This window comes from Xenopus laevis, chromosome 9_10L (assembly GCF_017654675.1).
Source record: "Xenopus laevis strain J_2021 chromosome 9_10L, Xenopus_laevis_v10.1, whole genome shotgun sequence".
Taxonomy (NCBI): Eukaryota; Metazoa; Chordata; class Amphibia; order Anura; family Pipidae; genus Xenopus; species Xenopus laevis.
In genome coordinates this window covers 123,113,630-123,139,069 of record NC_054387.1, presented here as the reverse complement: position 1 = coordinate 123,139,069, position 25,440 = coordinate 123,113,630, and the positions used below count along the sequence as shown (strand labels likewise).

At 39.2% G+C, this 25,440-nt stretch overlaps 1 protein-coding gene across 4 annotated transcripts in view; it reads right to left on the bottom strand.

Moving 5' to 3' along the window:
• The window catches only part of LOC108701689 (regulator of G-protein signaling 11), a 91,731-nt gene that overhangs the window by 8,187 nt on the left and 58,104 nt on the right, over positions 1 to 25,440 (bottom strand). For 3 of the 4 annotated variants that reach the window (XR_005964023.1, XM_041576046.1, XM_041576047.1), the window contains 7 exons: positions 14,195 to 14,308; positions 12,847 to 12,962; positions 11,238 to 11,325; positions 9,922 to 10,060; positions 7,526 to 7,608; positions 4,979 to 5,093; positions 547 to 692 (listed from right to left, as the gene is read on the bottom strand). Coding sequence is in view for 3 of the 4 variants with exons in the window: in XM_041576046.1 (XP_041431980.1) it covers positions 547 to 692; positions 4,979 to 5,093; positions 7,526 to 7,608; positions 9,922 to 10,060; positions 11,238 to 11,325; positions 12,847 to 12,962; positions 14,195 to 14,308 (801 nt within the window). In the remaining variant the exon portion in view is untranslated. The remainder of the gene's footprint in view (positions 1 to 546; positions 693 to 4,978; positions 5,094 to 7,525; positions 7,609 to 9,921; positions 10,061 to 11,237; positions 11,326 to 12,846; positions 12,963 to 14,194; positions 14,309 to 25,440) is intronic. The other variant, XM_041576048.1, reaches the window with a different exon arrangement.

Here is a 25,440-nt window from a genome sequence, read left to right as displayed (position 1 = left end):
AGGATATTAGAAGTCACTGAGGGGTTGTTCTGTGACCATATAAAGGCACAAGGCTGCAGGCTGAGTTATACAGGGAACTCTGATTATCACTCATGTATTATAAGGGATAATGTACCCCCTACTGTAAATTATAAGGATATTAGAAGTCACTGAGGGATTCTTTTTTAAAGCAACACTGTTGATAAGTAAACACGGTGAATACAAAGGTTATCAGACAGATAGTGGAGGATCAGCACATGATGTGGATAAGATATGCAGCATGCATGATGGAGTATGAGGGAAAAGGACCAGGACAGCAGAAGACAATGAGAAATAGATAAGACCATAAGGACAACAGTAGGATGGTAGGAATCCAAAATACAGAAACAGGAGGGAATAGGTCGTGTGCAGGAAAAAACAAAAAAAAAATTTCATGCAAACAGAACTGCACTGGGTTTCTATTTATAGTTGAACACTGAACCCATGACCAGTAATTCTGCAAAGTGTGAAATCTGGCTTTCAATATATATATAAATATAGCCATGAAGACATGATAAGGCAGAGAACCTCTCAGCGCCGTTTGTGGTGGGAGTCGGGAAGGTGAAGATGGGTGGGGCTTCCAGGCAAAGGGAGGAGTAAGACTGGAGTTCTTCAGGGCAGGTAGGTAGGGTTGCTTCAGGCAGCGCAGCCAGAGGATTGCTTAAGTGACCAAACTGTACAAAATGAAGCAGATAAAGAAATGAATTCATTGCCAAAAATATTGGGAACAATCACAATTCTGTGTTTTTATCTCAGTCTGGGTAACAGACAAAATAACCACAAAACTCAGTCAACTTCAACATTCACTGCCATTGCTGGCATAACAGTGCTATGTTATGTATATAATATTCAGAATAACACAGAATCATGAGAAGAAACGGAAAAGGAAGGTGAATATATGGATTGTCATTAAAAATGTCTGGTTGGAAAGCCAGGCCTCGAGCTGGATCTACATATTGGGAAGTCATGCCTGGAGCTGGATCTACAGTGCATGTTGGGAAGCCAGGCCTGGAGCTGGATCTATATGTTGGGAAGTCATGCCTGGAGCTGGATCTACAGTGCATGTTGGGAAGCCAGGCCTGGAGCTGGATCTATATGTTGGGAAGTCATGCCTGGAGCTGGATCTACAGTGCATGTTGGGAAGCCAGGCCTGGAGCTGGATCTATATGTTGGGAAGTCATGCCTGGAGCTGGATCTACAGTGCATGTTGGGAAGCCAGGCCTGGAGCTGGATCTACAGATTGAGAAGCCAGGCCTGGACCTGGATCTACATGTTGGGAAGCCAAGCCTTTAGCTGGATCTACATGTTGGGAAAACAGACCTGCAGCTGGATTTACAGGTTGGGAAGACAGGCCTGGAGCTGGATCTACACATTGGGAAGCCAGGCCTGAAGCTGGATCTACATGTTGGGAAGTCAGGCCTGGAGCAGGATCTACATGTTGCGAAGTCATGCCTGGAGATGGATCTACATGTTGGAAAGCCAGGCCTGGAGCAGGATCTACATGTTGGGAAGTCATGCCTGTAGCTGGATTTACACGTTAGGGAAGTCAGGTCTGGAGCTGGATCTACAGGTTGGGGAGCCAGGCCTGGAGCTGGATCTACAGGTTGGGAAGCCAGGCCTGCAGCTAGATTTTACAGGCTGGCAAGACAGGCCTGGAGCTGGATCTGCACATTGGGAAGCCAGGCCTGGAGCTGGATCTACACATTGGGAAGCCAGGCCTACTCGCTGGCCCAGACTCGCTCCCTGCCCTTGCTGCCCCTGACCACCCTCCCCAGGCCCCAGTTGTGGCAAAAGAAGGTACACACATGCGCTCACAAGCTAAAAGGGGGTTGTGGCTGTGGTGGGGGTACAGAGGGGGCTTTGCGTCCGGGCCTGGATGTTAGACATCCCCCCCATTAATGGAATTACTGTTTATGCTTCCTAACAGGAGCACCAGCTTGAGGAACAAACCTAAGGGGTGCCTTACATTCATCACCCCCAGTGAGAGAACACGACAAATTCTTGGGACAAATCTTGTAAAACTAAAATCTTCCTACTAAGAGCCTCCCCAATCTTTCACATGTAATGTAGACAAGCCTTTGTGCCTTTACCAAACAGAAGAAAGAGTTTGATGTGAGGGGCAGAAGGATCCAGCTGATGAATGGATCTTGTCCGTGTATCCAAGCCTACGGATATGTAAACATTCTATCTTGTTGGAAGGACACAAGCAGAACTGAAGCCAACAGATGTTCCTTGGGGGGAATCCTCCAGAGAGAGATATATATAAATACAAATGTGACGTGTGAAGGCCCTGGGAATTCTTCCCTTACAAGATTCCAAAATAATATGAAAAACTGGATGTGTTGTCAAGATGCCAAATAGCAATTAATACATTATACAATCTCCGACATTGCCTTATGTTACCCTTGTACAGGGAACACCATGTGCTATCACTGGCTTCTCCAATGACGGGTAGGGGTGATATTTAACCAATAGGGATAATGTCTGCAAAAAGAGGAAAGTCCTTTTTTCCCCAGAAAGGGTGGAAACTCTAGGTGGGAGTAATTAGGTAGTATCAGGTGTAGTTTGCCTTACTCTAGTAACACATTGAAAATAACTGGCTGCTATACTGAATCCCAAAACTGAAGCCCAAACCAACAATGAATCACAACCAATTTGGAAAAATTTGAGAACATCCATATAAAACAAGTTCATGTAGACCATAGGGGGCATTTATTATATGCAAGGCAGGGAGCAACATGCAAAAAAAACAGATGCAGCGCTAATTTGCTGGTCAATCAGATGCACAATTTGGGGAGCGGCAGGAGCAGGGTGAAACAGGGCCTAAGCAATATCTGGAGCATTTACTGCAATGCCATATTCCAAGGATTTCAGCAGAGCTATCCCTCTACTGTTAGTTTTCCATTGCATGCTCCACCTAGTGGCGGAATGCTGAATCTACTAAGAAACATTTATAAACCAGGGGCACATAAATAAATAAAGGAATCAGTGCAGATATAATGATGGGATCACTATAAGCAGCTATGGTTTCTCTATTACTGCTTTCTCTGCTTCTGGGTTGTGTTGAAAAGAAAATCCAATTACAAAAAATATTACAAAATTAAGGGGCGGGGGGCAAATTGTGAATGCTTTCAGCAAGACTTTGATCAGCGTGGCAGTAATAGACTTTGCATGTGCACCAGGCAGTTTTTTTCTACACTGTAATGAAAACCTAATTATACATTAATGTGCTCCCATGCACGGGCTCTCTGTAATGACACTCTAAAAGGAATCGCTTTCTGCATTTTAATGGAAGGAAAACGCAGTATTATGGGAAGGATTAATTGCAGCTGGAAAGGTCAGGAATGGCTTTGAGTAGTGGAATGAGGAGGATTTCTTTTCAAGGCTAGAACCTTCGTGGTATTCACTTTGCTCCTCTATCTCATGTGGGTTCCTCGGGGTGTAGCAACTATAACATGTGGATGGGACCCCCAGCAATTACATAATGAGCCCCCGTGTTTCCACCTTTAATTTACTGATCCCTGTATTGGTAATATCGGGCAGTGGTGGGTTTTTTTAAGCCATTGTTTAAAGTTCTCCAACTGCATTCATTATTACTGTCTGGTACTTTATGCAGAGAACAATTGGGTCGACTGTAAAGCGGAGGTGGGCCTAGTGTAGGGTTGAGTTGTATACGAGGATGAAAGAGAGAGAGAAAGGAGAGAGACATCCTACATAGGATTATCACCTGCCAATAGTTCACAGGCCTATGCTGGTAAAATAGCAGCCAAGACTTAGGCCAGTATTACAGATATGCAGGTACTAGCCGGGAAATTTGTAATACCCTCCTGTTCTGCCCCTGATCTAATCTTACCTCCGATTATACCGATCCCTCTAAATCTGCCCTATGATCCACCTATTAACGTAATCACGACACGAGGGCCAGAACTAGGGGTAGGCAGAAGAGGCACGCTTGGCAGGTGCCAGTTTAATATTATTCTGCCGAACCCTAGTCCAGATTAGCTCCCCTCTGCAGCTCTCGCCTACCGCCCTGCCTCTGTCCCTCCCTTTCTCACCTCTGTCCCTCCCTCCCCTGCCCTTACACTTCCCCTTCGTTGCCCTTCCCTACCCTTCCCTATGTTATGGTGCACGCACACGGGGGGGGGGGGGTTAGAGTCCGGTCCTGCACTCCACCCCTTTACAACATTTTCCCACTCCTTTTCATCATTGTCTCACCCCTCCAACAGCACCGGCTAAAGGGCTGTTGCTAAACACTACACTGGACACCCCCAGCATATGCCGCCCCATGGTCTGTCCATTAACATAATTGGTCTGCCACTTTACAACATTGCTCCACCCCTTTACATCACTGTCCCAACCCTCCTGCATCATCTGCCACCCCAGCATGTCCTGCCCCATGGTCCACCCATTCACATAATTGCTCCACCCATTTACATCACTGTCCCAACCCTCCTGCATCATCTGCCACCCCAGCATGTCCTGCCCCATGGTCCACCCATTCACATAATTGCTCCACCCATTTACATCACTGTCCCACCCCTCCTGCAACATCTGCCACCTCCAGCATGTGCCACAGGTATTCTAGGACTCAACCCTATGTTACATGGCCAGTTGGCCACAAACAGTTGCCACCTAGCAAGTAGAAATCCATTCTCAATGCCAATGTTACTAACAAGGACAGAAGATAAAAGCCCTAGGAAGACCAGGTAACCCAATTCCCACACCTTGACCGATCCTTCCTCTGTATTCCATTTCAGTTATATTTTACACCAAAACTGGCCAACCCATGACTCTTCCAATGATGTATAAATCTAATCCAACAACAAGAGCAGCAGATTTCCTCTACCATTTCCCATTGTGTGATGATGCATGCCTTGCTTATTCTCATTCGTACACAGAACACGCTACTACATTCAAGGAGATTATGGGAAATCAATGGACGGCTGAAAACACAGGTCACCTGGGAAACAGCTGCGGGGGTGAGCGGTTCTGTTCTTGCCTCTTGTTCTCCCTGGGGCAGTAGGAATGCTGGACTAGGGCTGGAGTGTCGCTGTCTTCTCATGAACGGGAACACCCTACGGAGAGAATGGGAAAATGGGAGCAGCCATGTTGATTCCCTACAGATATACATTAGACTGGTGCAACCCTCATTCAATAGATTTGTCTATAGTCTCTATTCTCCATCTCCAAGATGGGCCTCTGCCCTCACATGAGCCTGGCATCATGCACTAATGATAAACTATCCATTATTATGAAATAAGATTTGCTTGGGATGTAACTCAATAAAAAATGGTGCTTCTATAAGAAACTCAATCCCCCCAGTCGCTTGCTTGTACAAGAGTTAAAGGCAGGGACGGGTTCACGTGAGAGCGACAAGAAATATATATAAACAGAGGAGTCGAGTTTCCTCTGAAATAATCTTCTTCCCAGAAAATTAGAACTAAAGTCAATAATTATAATTGCACAACAGGATACCGACTGCCTCTAGAATGAAATGTTATATTGTTACCCTTTTTGTATATTTAAGGGAAATTCTCGTTAAACTTAAACGTGATTCATAAAAACACTGGATGAGAAAAAAACCCAGCGGAATTTGGGAACCATGGTTTCATTTTAATCGGCAGTATTTAAAATTATACCGTCTTGTCCAATATAACTATACACTTACTTATAATATTTACATTATAAAGCACCTATGGGTCATTGTTTTGTTTTTGTACTTACTTTAAATAAAGATAAGGAGCTCTGTAAAAACAACCCCCTGTCTTTCCCCTTTTGCTTTGTCTATGTCTTTGGCATACAGATGGGAGGGATTTATCCGTGCATTGGTAAACCAATCAACTACCTTCTCCTCCCATGACTGCTCTCGAGAACTACAAAGTTGAAAGAGGAGTTTTAATTTCTGTTGGTTTCATTTAGATATGGAAAGTAGGGATGCCTGGCCGATCTGAATCCGAATTTGCATATGCAAATTATGGGCAATTATGGGTGGGGAGGGAAATCATGTGACTTTATGTCACAAGACAAGGAAGTAAAAAATGTTTTCCCCTTCCCACCCCTAATTTGCATATGCAAATTAAAATTCAGATTGGTATTCGGCTGAATCTTTCACCAAGGATTCGGGGGTTCAGCCGAATTCAAAATAGTGGATTTGGTGCATCCCTTACAGAAAGTAAACAGGCAAAATGCACGACCAATAGTTAATTCATGTTGAACATGGGAGTATACTGCCCTTTTAAAGTTATATTGACTAACTCACTAACTGTCAGTAGCGATCCGCTGCAGAGCACTCCACTTAGAGGCCCATTTCACAAAGGTCCAATTTCGAATTTGTGTGAATTTGTTTTTAATTCGAATATACTCACAATTTGACTGGGAGGTTATTTAAGAAAAAAAATGTATATGTATCATACTCGATTCAATGGTTCCGACCCGAAAATTCGATTTGTATTTGATTCAGTTTTGATTCTTACAAATCTAGTTTTTCTCCCGTAAAAAAACTCGAATATCAGGAAGGCTATTAACATCTCCAAATGGCTCAAAGTCAATTGATTTGTACATTAACTCGGCAGGTTTTAGGTTTCAGTAGGCGAATATTCGAATTAGGACTGTTTCCATTGTCGAGGTAGTGATAAATCTCACATTCAATTAACATTTGAATAGTGGGATTAAAATCCGAATGTGTGAATTTTGAAACTCAAAAATTCAAAGTCGAATTTATTATTCATCCCTTGACAGATCTGCCATCTGTTAGTATCCAAGATGGTGGCACCCATGGCTGTGTAGTAACATCATCATGATGTGGCGGTGTGAGACGTCATTACGCCACTTTTCAGAGCAAACCTTGACAATTAAAGGACGCTAGAGACCTAGGTTCAATGCCCAAATATTGGTCTTATTGGTAAAGTTCCTGGATGCTCCTAAATTGTTATTTTGATTTGATCCATCGGTTCCTGGCCTCCTGCCTTGATTCCGACTTTGCTATTTGCTGTTCTTTTGCGAACTGGACTTTGTGTATACAGTTTCCTCCTTGTTCCTGACTTCTACCAATTAGAGCCGCTAGACACTAACACATGTATTTTGGAGAAAAAAACAATTGACCCACATTCTACGAGAGGGTCCAACTCTCCTATCGCCTAAAGTGTGCAGGCCAGATCTGCCAGTTTTGTTGGGCTTGTGGAGGCACAACCCTACTACCCAACTCAAATGTAAACAGTACTCCAGCCTACCCAACTAGGAGTGACTGACAAACCTAACTCTCCAGTGGCCAGCATACATGTTGGAAAGTCAGAACCTGACAACATGGACACATATGTGATGATCATATCCCTTTAAATACAAGGCAACTGGTAGTCTTCCAGATGTTACCAAGCCTCAGCTTCCAGCCTTCTCATTGAGCCACTAGCCAACTGGCAGTTTAGGTTGAGCAACAACGGGACCAACCATAAATAGGATGCCGCTGAGTATTTCAATTGCCATTATTATTTTACAGGAACATGCTACTGACCCTTTCTTGGTCTCCGGAGGTATAAAGGCCTGGCCGAGGAGGTTCTTATACATCTCGGATTTTAGATACCTCGGATAGGAATCCTGGAAGGCAAAATGGAGGTAATTAAATTTGTGTCAACTGAGCACATAACTCACGCAAGGTCATCCATCGATGAAATGTGTAATAGAAGCCGCTGGTAGTTGGCTAATGCACCATTATATGGGGGTCTAGGGATCTTATAGTAATGAATACATGAATAATTAATGGTCTCCACATTTAAGGCTTTATAGGGAAGATCTAATTGCAAATGAAAGTCATTTATTTCCTGCATATGTAATAAATATTCATTGCTAAGGAAAGGCACAACTGCAGGTGACAATCTGGTCACACGAATTCCCTATATATATATTTAGGGTCACTTGAAAGGGTCATTATTCCACCAATTTTTAGTATTCCTTTCATTTGACTAATGAACATAGTAAGAGGTGAGAATATCATTATTTTCCTCTTGCTTTTGTCTCCCACGAGTCTTTGAAGGGGATAATAACTGAACTTGAACTTTCAGTCTTGTGTAAACCTCCATTGTTAACAGCCTGCTGGGTCACCATCTTTCTTTTCCCCTCCCATAGCTCTCCTGTAGCATTGTAATTCCCATGGGATTCATCTAGATGTGTGCTAAGTCATTGGGAGCAAAGACAGTTGAGAACCTTTTGGAAATGGAATTATATCGTCATAGTGTTATCAGTGCATTAAAGGACTAATGATTCAGTGAGTTGTGGGGTTAACCAGCTGGAGGTACATTTTAATGTTCACTCAAAAGAGAAGGGAAAGGCAAAGAGAAGATGGAGGATCAGATATGCGTCTATTAACTGAATCTATTACTTGAGTGTTTGGTTTCACAGGCTCATTACTGATGATGATGATGATGATGATATGATTATGGATAAAGTGGTATTATCTGCCACAACTGCCCCTGTACTTTTTTTTTCAACTCATGTTCGTATCAAAGGAACATTGTTTTTGGATTCCTCTCGTTTTGTCTATAGAGCACTTTCCAGTCCTGTGTCTCCATTTCTGTGAACCTACTAGCAAGCCTACTAGAAGCCTCCTTAATCCAAAAATCTAACCCCCCCAAAAAAATAACCCCCCCAAACTTCTGTATATAAGTATTAGCCTACCTGCAGGATGGGTGTTTCTTGATGATGATGATGTATTGGGAGAGCCTAGGGAAGCCATACTAGTGATGTTATATTCTGTATACGAGGGAGTGCTTAGTGCCCAAGTGAGAGACATGCAGAGTTGGATTGGGCCAGTGGGATTACCTGGGAAAAACTAGATGGACCCCAGCTTTCATGGTCCCCCACCAACCTAGATTGCCTGATGTCACAAGTTAAATAATTAGAAAGAAGTAAAGGGTTATGCAGCACAGGGAGGTGGGGCAGAAGGAAGCCTGGAGGTAGGCCATTGAGGTTGCAAGAGGGGCCCTTGACATTGCAGCCCTTGTCTGATGCTGAATACAGGGCCAGGTGACCCACTTCTGAAGGGCGGTGTTCTAGGTAATTCTCTTGGATCAAACTCAGGCAGGCTTGAGGGTAGGTTAGAAGATGACTAAGTTTGTTGAGTTTCTCTAGGAGCAGCAGAGAGTTAGGGAGCTTCACCAAGGATTAGTAGTGAGGTTATTACCATGGTGAGGCCACTAGGGCAAAGACTTAAGTGATAGTCCTACAAGTGTCCTACAAGTGAACCAAAACTGGTACTACATCTACCGCTGGTTTTCAAAAGGGATTCACCGAATCCACTATTTTAGGATTTGGCCGAATCCCAGATCCTTTGTGAACGATTCAGCCCAATCCCAAATCCAAATACTAATTTGCATATGTAAATTAGGCTAAAAAATATTTGACTGTTTGTGTGATGAAAAGTCACATGTTTTTTGGATTTGGATTCGGTTCGGCCAGGCACTTGGATTAGGCCGAATCGTGCTGAAATAAACAATCTTGGCCAAATCCCGAACCGAATCCTGGATTCGGTGCATCGCTAGTTTTCATACTTTTTGTATTCAGAAGCCTTCTGTGATGTCCTGCATTGGGTCAGGGCTCAGCCCTCAGTTTATTATAAGAGAACAAATAAAAATATTGTAGTTTCACTTTTCCTGCTATGGGTCCAACAACATCTTGGACATCAGTGTTTATTCCACATATCAAAACTTTAGACTTTGGTCATTCAGCAATATCTAGTAGAGCGAGGAATTATCCACCTGAAATCTCACAATTACTGGCTTTCATGCTGGGCTCCCTTGGAGAATTTTAGGACCCCTTTTGCTGAGTGCTGCATGACATGTTCTGAGAATGCACTAAGCCGTGTCCTCTCTTTTTGATAAAAAAAAACTTCAAAATGTAAATAAAGGGACCCACCTTTTTCATCAGCATGTAGATATGCATCTGCGCATCATCCAGCACATAACGGTGGGGATTCTTTATCCCTTCCAAAGTCTTTTCCATGGTCTTGCTGTCAATGTTTACCCAGCGGGTGGCACCGGGAGCCAAAAACTGCCTGTAACAGGAGAGGGCAAATTATTCATGTATATGTATAGTATGTATAGTTTTTGCCTTTTGCTCCAACACCCTGCAGTGTCTATGAAAGAGTTCCTGGCTCAGCTGGCACAGCCTCATTTTATAATCTTATACCATAACATTTAATTAAAGTATATTGGAAGTTCTACTGACCTGGAAACAATTGCTACAAATGTAAAATAAAGAGTAGAGTTGGACTGGCCCACCAGCAGTGGGCTTTGGATCTGTCAAGCGTCAGTTGTGTAGGTTTGTGCTGGGGGGGGGTGTCGGAAAAAGCAGGGTGGCCAAGGATGGTTTGCAGTTGCAACGTTGTGGTAGGAAGGGCCCTGGAGGTCATTAGAAATCACAGGGCCCCATACAACAAAACTTTCTGGGTAGTTAAAAGACCACACAGACATCAGCGCTAAGAAAGGTAACCCCCTCCCCACACACAAGTTATAAAAAGCTATTGATGGTCAGGGCCCCCTTATAACGTAAAAAAAAACTGTGGCCCCAGGGCTCCCCATAAATGTTTTTTTTTAAAAAAAATTGATGAGCTTCAGATACAGCAATAGAGACGAATGAACATTCAACTGGGCACAATTCTCAGAGCCCGTCAGTCACCCCTCTACCGTTTATAAATTAGACCGACTATACTGCACTATTGTAGCTTTTCCCCTATAGGCACAACCATACAAGACGCAAGTCCGGGTAAAGTCCTAACACACACAGGCACGTTAACTACAAGGCTTTTGTGAGTAGTTCTGCATACTAAAACATTGCGTCCATGCTATAGGCTTGCTGCACTATTGGGATTGCTTTTTCTTTTCAGATTTTCAGATTGTAACAGCGCACCTACTCCCTCTGACTTTTTTAATTCACACGTGGACCAGTGGACCCAGATACTACAGGTGCTGCTCGAATACTATTTGGGATAAAAGCACGGTTTCTTCACCATTGTACACATGGTGGACATTGGGCCAGGAAATTACAGTCCTCCAAGAAGAAGCCATGAGTATGGCAGTCAGAAGAAAAGGCAAGTTATGCAAAGTAATACCATACCCATACCCACCAACCAGCAATAAATATGACATCTGATTGGTTTCTCTAGGCTAGTCTACAGTCAAGGAACTATAAGTATAATGTCAAATAGGATCCATTTCCTAATCCTTACTTACTGATAGACGGACTCCACCGTTGAAGCGATCTTAGCTTGCTCTCCATAACGAAACTCTTCGCAGGCCTCCCAAAAACAGAGGTTCTCAGCTGGAATAAATACATATAGCATGTTCCAGTTGGACCATAAGGGGAAATGATAAACACACACAAAAAAATGTCTGCAACAAACGAATCAAAAATGACTAAAATATAAACGTTTCCTTTTGATATACAGATAGAGAATCATACTGTAGATCTAGGGTATTATTCCCGATAGTAGATAACAGAAAGCTGGATATTTATAGTTTCAGCCAAAGGTTCCAAATCATTCAGCCTGAGACAAAAATATTGATTAGACCAAATACCAGAAATGATGAAGGAGACCCGGGATCGTCAGATAACAATGGACTGGAACTGATAGACTGTTAAGTGAGTTAGGACATGGCTGAGACAACACAGAGACTCACAGCGGGCCTTTGGGAAATTGGGGAGGATAACCTACTTTCTGGTTCTTTGTAAAAATTCAGAGGGGAAATGTCATTCTTGTTGCATTTGTACTGTGATCACTATACACATTACTGGCTACAATCTTAGCCCTCAAAGAAAGATATTTTCTGCTACCTCCAAAGCCAAAAGTAGGTCAGTTAGAACTAAGGGTGGGGTCAGTTTATGCTCCTAAAGCTTCTGCTCTACAGTTGCACCACAATCGCTGCATCAGTCGATGAACCCAAGCGTTCTGAAGTTTAGTGAGATGAGAAGAATAATTATTTGTGCCCTGGGTACCCCTGGAACTATAGGGTGACTGTTACCCCAATGTTTCTATATATCTGTAACCTTGTTGTGAGCTAAGGGGGCCCAGCCTGAAGGTCAGTTAGGGGGAGATTTGGGGTGAGTGCTTATTTGTACCCTGGGTACCCCTGGAACTATAGCAGGGTGACTGTTACTCCAATGTTTCTATATATCTGTAACCTTGTTATGAGCTAAGGGGGCCCTTTCTGAAGGCCAGTTAGGGGGAGATTTGGGGTGAGCGCTTACTTGTACCCTGGGAACCCCTGGAACTATAGCAGGGTGACTGTTACCCCAATGTTTCTATATATCTGTAACCTTGTTATGAGCTAAGGGGGCGCAGTCTGAAGGCCAGTTAGTGGGAGATTTGGGGTGAGTGCTTATTTGTACCCTGGGTACCCCTGGAACTATAGCAGGGTGACTGTTACCCCAATGTTTCTATATATCTGTAACCTTGTTATGAGCTAAGGGGGCCCTTTCTGAAGGCCAGTTAGGGGGAGATTTGGGGTGAGTGCTTACTTGTACCCTGGGTACCCCTGGAACTATAGCAGGGTGACTTGTACCCCAATGTTTCTATATATCTGTAACCTTGTTATGAGCTTGTTATGTAACAGGACAACTGTAGTAATGATGTTTTTATGTATCTGTAACCTTTTAAAGATCAAATGTTGAACCCCCACTAAGAGGAATTTAAGCCTGAACACCACTTGTTTACACAATGTATTAAAGCCAACAGATGGTTTCTTTGGGGAGCTAAAATCCTTATATTAGTTATTAGCACAACAGACAGACTGGGTGTATGAAAGGCCCACTAGTAGGTGGTATAAAGCGCTTGCTTCTCACCGCTGAATTCTTTCTCCAAGAACTGCAGGAACTCCTTCCTTCCACGTGGATCATTTAGAAGCTCCATAAAATTAAAGGTCCAACGATCCACCCTGAGTTTGCTCGGCATCGCCACCCTAGTGTTGATAGGAAAATAATGCAACCAAAAATATTAGTCACTTTCTTTCAATCTTCAAAGCTGAAACTGCCTCCCACCTATTTACCTATCGTTTATTAACATTACATTTGGGAAATCTGTTGACAATGGCAAATTTAAACTTAGATTTACAAAACTCCTTTTTGATGAAAATGTTTCATTTCAACACATTTTTTTTTTATAAAAATGCCTATACGCGTTTTATCTTAGTTTCCCCTTTTAATAAAGATCTGATGAAATCCAGTTTTTGGAGAAGTGACTGTAAAATGTTAAAAAATGTTTATTTTTTCATAGTTTTCAACAGTTTGAGTCTTTGAAATGCTATAAAATGAAAGGGATTTCAGTAACGTCTTACTAGTTCAATTAACTTTTAATGAAACATTTCTAATTTTTCAGCCATTTGAAGAAGCCTTAAATTAACATTTGCAAAATCTGCAAATTTCTTTACAAAGAAAAGTTTTTGTAAAATCATTGAAATGCTATAAATGCTATACAACAAAATGGGATTTCATTTTACTAGTTCAATTAGTTTAATTTAAACATGAAAAAATTATTTCAGTATACAGGTATGGGATCCGTTATCTGGAAACCCATTACCCAGAAAGCTCCCGTATTACGGAATGGCCGTCTCCCATACCCTCCATTTTATCCAATTAATCCAATTTTTAAAAAATGTTTTCTTTTTTCTCTGTAATAATAAAACAGTAACTTGTACTTGATTAAAACTAAAATATAATTAATCCTTATTGGAAGCAAAACCAGCCTATTGGGTTTATTATATGTTTACATGATTTTCTAGTAGACTTAAGGTATGGAGAGCTAAATTACAGAAAGATCTATCCGGAAAACCCCAGGTCCCGAGCATTCTGGCTAATCAGTCCCATACCTGTACCGTCATTTTTTTTTGAAAAACACTGGGATGCTCCATAAAAAGGCAATTTCTGCTTTGACACAATCAGTTTCCCTATAGATATATATTTTCTTATTTCAATAATTAACTTTTGGTATTATTATGGGATATTTTTGCTTGTCAGCTTCCCAGATTGATATTTATGGGGTAATGCAACAAAAGTCACATTTTTCTTATCAGGCCTATCAACCCATAACAATCAATCAGATGTTTTTCTTCAAACAAGACTAGTCAATGCTACTGATTAAGCCTATTTTATCCCAAATCCCATGAAAAAAACCCATCTAGTGTTGCCTACTGACATGGGTGCGTTTATGGTCCAGTACGTGACATCGTCGGTGATCCAGGGATTGCTCGGGAGGCAGCCAGACATGATGGGATCGTGGGGGAGATATTGTTCACTGAATTTCAGAAAGCTGCAAAGGAAGAACAAGCAAATGAAATTGGTTCCTCATCAACCTGATTTGCACTTCTTTGTTTTGTTCTTTTAGCTTAAGCGTTAACTAGTTGGCAAAGGATGTGCTCAATGAACACAATGTCTTCATTTACTTTCTGTATTTCATCAACCATCTGGTCTAATGATCCCATAATGTGCCATGCCACTAAATATGACGTGTATGACGTGTAACACATTTAGGGCCATCATTTTTATGCAAAAAAGCATACTTTGTGTATGTTCCATGCCTATCAATGGACACTGATGTTAGGGTAGAAGAAAACAGATAGACATTTCTCCAGGCTTCTAGGTACTGGTGGGACATGGCCCTCAGAGGGTCACTACACTTTCATTTTTGAGGGGATGTGGCCGAGGTGTCCAGAGGATGTATCTCAATGTGGCCATAGCAGGGTAAACTCTGTTAGGTTTCCTATTGCCTGGACATGGGGTTTGCACCTGGCTGGTTTTGACCTGAACAGCCCAGATTCGGAAGTCCTACCCGGGTCAAAACTGCCTGCCTCCTAGATTGATGCACCAATCTCCAATCGCCAATCACCACTTCATAGCCCTGCCGATGACATCACCCAATCCACCCAAATACATGGACCATGAGGCCTCCAAAGTTGACAATCCTACCTGGACAGATGTCATAACTCCATGCCAGCATAGGTATTCCTCTATTCCCCCTAAGTACAAGTCTGGAAGTGAATTTAAATTCGAATAAGGCTCTCCAATTAAAGGCATGCATGCTGTGTGCAGTCCCACCCCAATGGATTTTTAAAGCAGAACTAAAGCCTTACAAAAAAAGTAGCTAGAAATGTTGTACATTATATTTTCTGCTTCTGGACCAGCCCAAGGCAACCACAACCCTTTAGCAGTAAAGATCTGTGTCTCCAAAGATGCCCCAGTAGCTCCCCATCTTCCGTTCTGCTGATTCACTGCACATGCTCTGTGCTTAAAACAGAAAAAGGTATCCAAGTGTCACTGTTCACCCTCCTCTGCCGGTCAATATCCGTTCTCCTTCGGAAAGTCAATAAATTTCTGAGTAAAAAAACCAGCGCTAAAAGCTTTGAGGGGAAAAAAGCAAAAAGATGGTAATATATAGTGTAGTATTTCCCTTTAAATAAAAACACCCTTTGTGTCACAGGTTTCTTTAGGAGTTTCACTCCTTCGCAGGTGGGGTCAGTTCACCCTATATGCCTTCACCACTTTCAATTATTTCACCTTTCGTGTTTATAAGTTTTATACTTACAAACGTTTAAAATAGTTGTTCGCATTAAGGTATTACAGCTCTTCAGTCGAAGTACACTCCACATCAATTCTACGAAAACAGGCTTAACATCGTGTAAAACCGTTTTTAATTTACATAGATACAAGTTAAAATTACACTCACATTGGGTTTCTTTAAAAACAAGCGTGTCACTCATCCACAGGTTTTCCCCAGTCCTTAAAAGATGTTGCGCTGTATAAAAAGATTTTAAAAGATGCCGGCATAAAACAGCGTGTCCTGCTGGGCCCCTCTGGATGACGTCACCACAAGCCGACGCGTTTCGTCTCAAAAGACTTTCTCAAGGCTACAGTTCTTCTCTGCGCAAATGCGCCTTTTACTCTGTCCTGCTACCATGGCAACGCTCTCTGCGTACTTCCTGTTTTCGCAAATCATGACGGGTTGTTATAGCAACCCGCTTTTTCTACTTACATTATTTGGTGGTCTCCCACTTGAGGATGAGGTCCGCCTGTTGTTATGCCTATATACCATAGTTACCACAATTTTATGCAAACATCATTGTGTTATTACACCATTATCATAAGGGATTTTACAATATCTCCCACATATATTTTTCAGTTTCTCAGTCTCAATTTCACAGTGTACATCAAATAAACCAAATGTATTTTCCAAAATATACTGCATACAATGACTAGTTTTTTCTTTTTTTTTTTTTTTTTTTTTGAGTTTTTCTTTTATCTGTGTGTTCCTCTCTTGATTCAATATGTCAGTTTACAAAAAGGCCCTCAAGTTGATATCAATGTTTAACCCCTTTGGAATATATGATTCCAATTTATATATCCATCTGCTCTCATTTTGTAATGTCTTTTTTATCAAGTCTCCACCTCTCCATTGATTTTTTACAACTTCTATACCCCAATATGTCAGACCTGTGGGGTTCATTTTATGGTGTTCCTTAAAATGTTTGGAGACGCTATGATTTTCCTTACCATTTTTTATATTATTAATATGCTCTCTGATCCGTTCTCTTAATTCTCTATTTGTCTTGCCCACATATTGTAATCCACATGGACATTGTAGGCAATATATGACATTTTTTGTTCTACAATTAATGTTTTGTTCGATCTCAAATTTCTGTTTATTTACTGTTGAAGTGAAGCATTTCTTCTTTACCCCATATTTACAGGCCTTACAGAGGGAGCAAGGAAAGAAACCTATCCAACTGCATTCTTTTGTTCTCTTTTTTGTTTTATCAGTATCACAATAACTGTTCACTAGTTTTTGATGTAAATTATTTGCACGTTTAAATACTATTTTTGGTTGGTCTGGAATCACGTTGGCTAGTTCGGCATCACATTTTAGGATACCCCAATGTTTTTTTATAATTTTTTTGACTTCTCCTGCTAGGGGGTTATAAGTAGTTGAAAATATTATTTCCAAATTTTCTTCTCCTTTTTCTATTTTTTTATTTAGAAGATCTGTTCTTTCTATATTTTTTACCTTCTCTCTAGATTTGTTAATTATATTTTCTTTATAACCTCTCTCTTTGAACCTTTTACTCACAAAATCCAATTGTTTATTCATCTCTCCTTCTTCACTACAGTTTTTCTTTATTCTGCACATCTGGCTATATGGAATACTATTTACCCATTGTGGATGGTGATTGCTATTTGGCATCACGTAATTATTGGCATCCACACTCTTGAAATAGGTCTTAAAGTGTATTTGTTGGTTTTTTCGATATATTTCTAAATCTAGAAAATTTATATTCTCAACACTGTAATTTAACGTAAATTCCAGATTTAGATCATTCTGGTTGAGGGACTGAACATATTCCTTTAGGGTGTTTTCAGTACCCCTCCAGACCAGTATGATATCGTCAATATAGCGCCGCCATAGGACAAGATCCGCACCAGCTTGCAATTTGGGGGTTATGTTGTTTTCCTCCCAATATCCTAGATGTAAATTTGCATAGCTTGGTGCGAACCTCGTTCCCATGGCGGTGCCGCATGTCTGGAGGTAGTATCTATCCTGAAACCAGAAGAAGTTGTGTTCTAATATGAACTCTATCCCCTTAAGAATAAATTCTTTTTGAATAGTAGGTATTTGATCATCCTTTTCTAAAAAGTGTGCTGTTGCTTTAATGCCCTGAATGTGTCTTATAGAGGTGTATAAAGATTTCACATCCAGTGTAGCCAATATCATATTTGGCTCCCACTTTAAATTTTGAAAAACCCTTATCACCTCTGTTGAATCTTTTAAATAGGCTGGAAGAGAAATTACATGTTTTTGTAGCATTTTATCAATATATTGTGATAGGTTGCTCGTAAGCGATCCTATACCTGATATAATGGGTCTTCCAGGTGGATTAATAATATCCTTATGGATTTTTGGAAGACAGTAAAACACAGGGGTAACTGGGTAATCGATCTTCAAATATTTCCATTCTGTTTCACTTAATATTTCATTTTCTCTTGCTTCATTTAGCATACAATGTAATTTTTTTCTAAATATTTCCGTAGGATTTGTTGTTAATTCCTTATATGTTTCTATATCTTCTATCAAAGTTCTACACATTTTTAAGTATTGTTCTTTGTCCATCACGACAATTCCACCCCCCTTGTCTGCAGCTTTTATTATTAGATTTTCCTCACTCTCTAGTGTTTTTAATGCTGCTTTCTCTTTCTTACTGAGATTTGAATGGGTGTACTTTTCCTTTTTCATATATTTTTCTTGTGCTTTTTCTAGATCTTTTTTTATACATTCCTCATACATTCTTATATAATTCCCTTTTTCTTGTGAGGGAATATATTCTGATTTTTTCTTTAATGTAGTATGTAAAAATATATCATTTTTCGTTATATGTGGTAAATAATTTCGTTCTTCATAATTATTTTTTGCAAATGCTTTCTTTAAACAAATTTTTCGAATGAACTTTTCTGCATCTATATACATTTCAAATTTGTTAGGTTTGTTTGTTGGGGCAAATGTAAGTCCCTTTTTTAAAACTCTTTCCTCTTCTGGATTTAAAGTTCTACCACTTAAATTATATATCCCATTATGTACTACTTTTGTCTTGTGCTTGTGTCCTGCCTGTGTACCCCGTTTTTTATCAAATATGTGTTCTGTTTGTGACCTTCGTTTTGTGCCCAATTTTCTTTCCTTTGTGTTCCCCCTATATCTTTTGTGTTCCATTGTTTGTAATGATTCTTTTGATAATTCTGATATATTGGATTTATTTTCTCCTTTTCCTGTGTCGGTGTGAATTTTTCCCACTTTTTGTCCCTGTGTGGATATCTGTGTCCTTTCTCTAAAAAATGTTCTCCTTGGTAATTTCTTTGTGATGAGGTATTATATGTTTTCTCCCTATTTTTCGTTAATCTGTGTTGTGTTTCTTCTTCTTTAGTGTATTTTTTCTGTGATAAATTCTCCTGATATGAGTGATAATCTCTTTTTTTATTTTTATTCCAGAATTTTATTTCTCCTGATCTAAAATCCTCCAAATCTCGTTTGAATTTCCCCTGTTTTGTTTCAACAATAGACTTTTCCAATTTTTCCAAATTATCAATCATTGTTTGTTCCAAATTGGAAAATTCTCTTGATTCTTGGTGCTGGCCTAACTTTTTTTGCAGTTGTTCAATTTTTGTATTATACTCATTTAATTCCTTTGATCTTTGTTTTATAATTAACTGCATTAATTTGACAGTACATCCATTCAATATCTCATTCCATTCTGTTATGAATTCTACATTATCCCTCCCAAATGTGGGTTCTTTTTTAATGCGTAACCCTCTTGGGGTAATTTGATTTTCAATATATTTACTAAGGCTGATCTTTTCCCACCATATTCGCATCTCTTTAGCCATAAGGTGTTCTAAGTCATTAAAATCTTCATACATTTCAATATCAATGAAATTACTACTATCATTTAGATCAATACTATCATTTTTAAATATAATGTCCAGATCATGTTTTTTAGATTGTCTAAATGCAAACATGCTTACAGAGTCCCTTGGATTTTTGGAGAAGTTCAAAGTCTTAAAACAGAAAAAGGTATCCAAGTGTCACTGTTCACCCTCCTCTGCCGGTCAATATCCGTTCTCCTTCGGAAAGTCAATAAATTTCTGAGTAAAAAAACCAGCGCTAAAAGCTTTGAGGGGAAAAAAGCAAAAGATGGTAATATATAGTGTAGTATTTCCCTTTAAATAAAAACACCCTTTGTGTCACAGGTTTCTTTAGGAGTTTCACTCCTTCGCAGGTGGGGTCAGTTCACCCTATATGCCTTCACCACTTTCAATTATTTCACCTTTCGTGTTTATAAGTTTTATACTTACAAACGTTTAAAATAGTTGTTCGCATTAAGGTATTACAGCTCTTCAGTCGAAGTACACTCCACATCAATTCTACGAAAACAGGCTTAACATCGTGTAAAACCGTTTTTAATTTACATAGATACAAGTTAAAATTACACTCACATTGGGTTTCTTTAAAAACAAGCGTGTCACTCATCCACAGGTTTTCCCCAGTCCTTAAAAGATGTTGCGCTGTATAAAAAGATTTTAAAAGATGCCGGCATAAAACAGCGTGTCCTGCTGGGCCCCTCTGGATGACGTCACCACAAGCCGACGCGTTTCGTCTCAAAAGACTTTCTCAAGGCTACAGTTCTTCTCTGCGCAAATGCGCCTTTTACTCTGTCCTGCTACCATGGCAACGCTCTCTGCGTACTTCCTGTTTTCGCAAATCATGACGGGTTGTTATAGCAACCCGCTTTTTCTACTTACATTATTTGGTGGTCTCCCACTTGAGGATGAGGTCCGCCTGTTGTTATGCCTATATACCATAGTTACCACAATTTTATGCAAACATCATTGTGTTATTACACCATTATCATAAGGGATTTTACAATATCTCCCACATATATTTTTCAGTTTCTCAGTCTCAATTTCACAGTGTACATCAAATAAACCAAATGTATTTTCCAAAATATACTGCATACAATGACTAGTTTTTTCTTTTTTTTTTTTTTTTTTTTGAGTTTTTCTTTTATCTGTGTGTTCCTCTCTTGATTCAATATGTCAGTTTACAAAAAGGCCCTCAAGTTGATATCAATGTTTAACCCCTTTGGAATATATGATTCCAATTTATATATCCATCTGCTCTCATTTTGTAATGTCTTTTTTATCAAGTCTCCACCTCTCCATTGATTTTTTACAACTTCTATACCCCAATATGTCAGACCTGTGGGGTTCATTTTATGGTGTTCCTTAAAATGTTTGGAGACGCTATGATTTTCCTTACCATTTTTTATATTATTAATATGCTCTCTGATCCGTTCTCTTAATTCTCTATTTGTCTTGCCCACATATTGTAATCCACATGGACATTGTAGGCAATATATGACATTTTTTGTTCTACAATTAATGTTTTGTTCGATCTCAAATTTCTGTTTATTTACTGTTGAAGTGAAGCATTTCTTCTTTACCCCATATTTACAGGCCTTACAGAGGGAGCAAGGAAAGAAACCTATCCAACTGCATTCTTTTGTTCTCTTTTTTGTTTTATCAGTATCACAATAACTGTTCACTAGTTTTTGATGTAAATTATTTGCACGTTTAAATACTATTTTTGGTTGGTCTGGAATCACGTTGGCTAGTTCGGCATCACATTTTAGGATACCCCAATGTTTTTTTATAATTTTTTTGACTTCTCCTGCTAGGGGGTTATAAGTAGTTGAAAATATTATTTCCAAATTTTCTTCTCCTTTTTCTATTTTTTTATTTAGAAGATCTGTTCTTTCTATATTTTTTACCTTCTCTCTAGATTTGTTAATTATATTTTCTTTATAACCTCTCTCTTTGAACCTTTTACTCACAAAATCCAATTGTTTATTCATCTCTCCTTCTTCACTACAGTTTTTCTTTATTCTGCACATCTGGCTATATGGAATACTATTTACCCATTGTGGATGGTGATTGCTATTTGGCATCACGTAATTATTGGCATCCACACTCTTGAAATAGGTCTTAAAGTGTATTTGTTGGTTTTTTCGATATATTTCTAAATCTAGAAAATTTATATTCTCAACACTGTAATTTAACGTAAATTCCAGATTTAGATCATTCTGGTTGAGGGACTGAACATATTCCTTTAGGGTGTTTTCAGTACCCCTCCAGACCAGTATGATATCGTCAATATAGCGCCGCCATAGGACAAGATCCGCACCAGCTTGCAATTTGGGGGTTATGTTGTTTTCCTCCCAATATCCTAGATGTAAATTTGCATAGCTTGGTGCGAACCTCGTTCCCATGGCGGTGCCGCATGTCTGGAGGTAGTATCTATCCTGAAACCAGAAGAAGTTGTGTTCTAATATGAACTCTATCCCCTTAAGAATAAATTCTTTTTGAATAGTAGGTATTTGATCAACAACATAACCCCCAAATTGCAAGCTGGTGCGGATCTTGTCCTATGGCGGCGCTATATTGACGATATCATACTGGTCTGGAGGGGTACTGAAAACACCCTAAAGGAATATGTTCAGTCCCTCAACCAGAATGATCTAAATCTGGAATTTACGTTAAATTACAGTGTTGAGAATATAAATTTTCTAGATTTAGAAATATATCGAAAAAACCAACAAATACACTTTAAGACCTATTTCAAGAGTGTGGATGCCAATAATTACGTGATGCCAAATAGCAATCACCATCCACAATGGGTAAATAGTATTCCATATAGCCAGATGTGCAGAATAAAGAAAAACTGTAGTGAAGAAGGAGAGATGAATAAACAATTGGATTTTGTGAGTAAAAGGTTCAAAGAGAGAGGTTATAAAGAAAATATAATTAACAAATCTAGAGAGAAGGTAAAAAATATAGAAAGAACAGATCTTCTAAATAAAAAAATAGAAAAAGGAGAAGAAAATTTGGAAATAATATTTTCAACTACTTATAACCCCCTAGCAGGAGAAGTCAAAAAAATTATAAAAAAACATTGGGGTATCCTAAAATGTGATGCCGAACTAGCCAACGTGATTCCAGACCAACCAAAAATAGTATTTAAACGTGCAAATAATTTACATCAAAAACTAGTGAACAGTTATTGTGATACTGATAAAACAAAAAAGAGAACAAAAGAATGCAGTTGGATAGGTTTCTTTCCTTGCTCCCTCTGTAAGGCCTGTAAATATGGGGTAAAGAAGAAATGCTTCACTTCAACAGTAAATAAACAGAAATTTGAGATCGAACAAAACATTAATTGTAGAACAAAAAATGTCATATATTGCCTACAATGTCCATGTGGATTACAATATGTGGGCAAGACAAATAGAGAATTAAGAGAACGGATCAGAGAGCATATTAATAATATAAAAAATGGTAAGGAAAATCATAGCGTCTCCAAACATTTTAAGGAACACCATAAAATGAACCCCACAGGTCTGACATATTGGGGTATAGAAGTTGTAAAAAATCAATGGAGAGGTGGAGACTTGATAAAAAAGACATTACAAAATGAGAGCAGATGGATATATAAATTGGAATCATATATTCCAAAGGGGTTAAACATTGATATCAACTTGAGGGCCTTTTTGTAAACTGACATATTGAATCAAGAGAGGAACACACAGATAAAAGAAAAACTCAAAAAAAAAAAAAAAAAAAAAAAAAAAAAAGAAAAAACTAGTCATTGTATGCAGTATATTTTGGAAAATACATTTGGTTTATTTGATGTACACTGTGAAATTGAGACTGAGAAACTGAAAAATATATGTGGGAGATATTGTAAAATCCCTTATGATAATGGTGTAATAACACAATGATGTTTGCATAAAATTGTGGTAACTATGGTATATAGGCATAACAACAGGCGGACCTCATCCTCAAGTGGGAGACCACCAAATAATGTAAGTAGAAAAAGCGGGTTGCTATAACAACCCGTCATGATTTGCGAAAACAGGAAGTACGCAGAGAGCGTTGCCATGGTAGCAGGACAGAGTAAAAGGCGCATTTGCGCAGAGAAGAACTGTAGCCTTGAGAAAGTCTTTTGAGACGAAACGCGTCGGCTTGTGGTGACGTCATCCAGAGGGGCCCAGCAGGACACGCTGTTTTATGCCGGCATCTTTTAAAATCTTTTTATACAGCGCAACATCTTTTAAGGACTGGGGAAAACCTGTGGATGAGTGACACGCTTGTTTTTAAAGAAACCCAATGTGAGTGTAATTTTAACTTGTATCTATGTAAATTAAAAACGGTTTTACACGATGTTAAGCCTGTTTTCGTAGAATTGATGTGGAGTGTACTTCGACTGAAGAGCTGTAATACCTTAATGCGAACAACTATTTTAAACGTTTGTAAGTATAAAACTTATAAACACGAAAGGTGAAATAATTGAAAGTGGTGAAGGCATATAGGGTGAACTGACCCCACCTGCGAAGGAGTGAAACTCCTAAAGAAACCTGTGACACAAAGGGTGTTTTTATTTAAAGGGAAATACTACACTATATATTACCATCTTTTTGCTTTTTTCCCCTCAAAGCTTTTAGCGCTGGTTTTTTTACTCAGAAATTTATTGACTTTCCGAAGGAGAACGGATATTGACCGGCAGAGGAGGGTGAACAGTGACACTTGGATACCTTTTTCTGTTTTAAGACTTTGAACTTCTCCAAAAATCCAAGGGACTCTGTAAGCATGTTTGCATTTAGACAATCTAAAAAACATGATCTGGACATTATATTTAAAAATGATAGTATTGATCTAAATGATAGTAGTAATTTCATTGATATTGAAATGTATGAAGATTTTAATGACTTAGAACACCTTATGGCTAAAGAGATGCGAATATGGTGGGAAAAGATCAGCCTTAGTAAATATATTGAAAATCAAATTACCCCAAGAGGGTTACGCATTAAAAAAGAACCCACATTTGGGAGGGATAATGTAGAATTCATAACAGAATGGAATGAGATATTGAATGGATGTACTGTCAAATTAATGCAGTTAATTATAAAACAAAGATCAAAGGAATTAAATGAGTATAATACAAAAATTGAACAACTGCAAAAAAAGTTAGGCCAGCACCAAGAATCAAGAGAATTTTCCAATTTGGAACAAACAATGATTGATAATTTGGAAAAATTGGAAAATCTAATAATAAAAGCTGCAGACAAGGGGGGTGGAATTGTCGTGATGGACAAAGAACAATACTTAAAAATGTGTAGAACTTTGATAGAAGATATAGAAACATATAAGGAATTAACAACAAATCCTACGGAAATATTTAGAAAAAAATTACATTGTATGCTAAATGAAGCAAGAGAAAATGAAATATTAAGTGAAACAGAATGGAAATATTTGAAGATCGATTACCCAGTTACCCCTGTGTTTTACTGTCTTCCAAAAATCCATAAGGATATTATTAATCCACCTGGAAGACCCATTATATCAGGTATAGGATCGCTTACGAGCAACCTATCACAATATATTGATAAAATGCTACAAAAACATGTAATTTCTCTTCCAGCCTATTTAAAAGATTCAACAGAGGTGATAAGGGTTTTTCAAAATTTAAAGTGGGAGCCAAATATGATATTGGCTACACTGGATGTGAAATCTTTATACACCTCTATAAGACACATTCAGGGCATTAAAGCAACAGCACACTTTTTAGAAAAGGATGATCAAATACCTACTATTCAAAAAGAATTTATTCTTAAGGGGATAGAGTTCATATTAGAACACAACTTCTTCTGGTTTCAGGATAGATACTACCTCCAGACATGCGGCACCGCCATGGGAACGAGGTTCGCACCAAGCTATGCAAATTTACATCTAGGATATTGGGAGGAAAACAACATAACCCCCAAATTGCAAGCTGGTGCGGATCTTGTC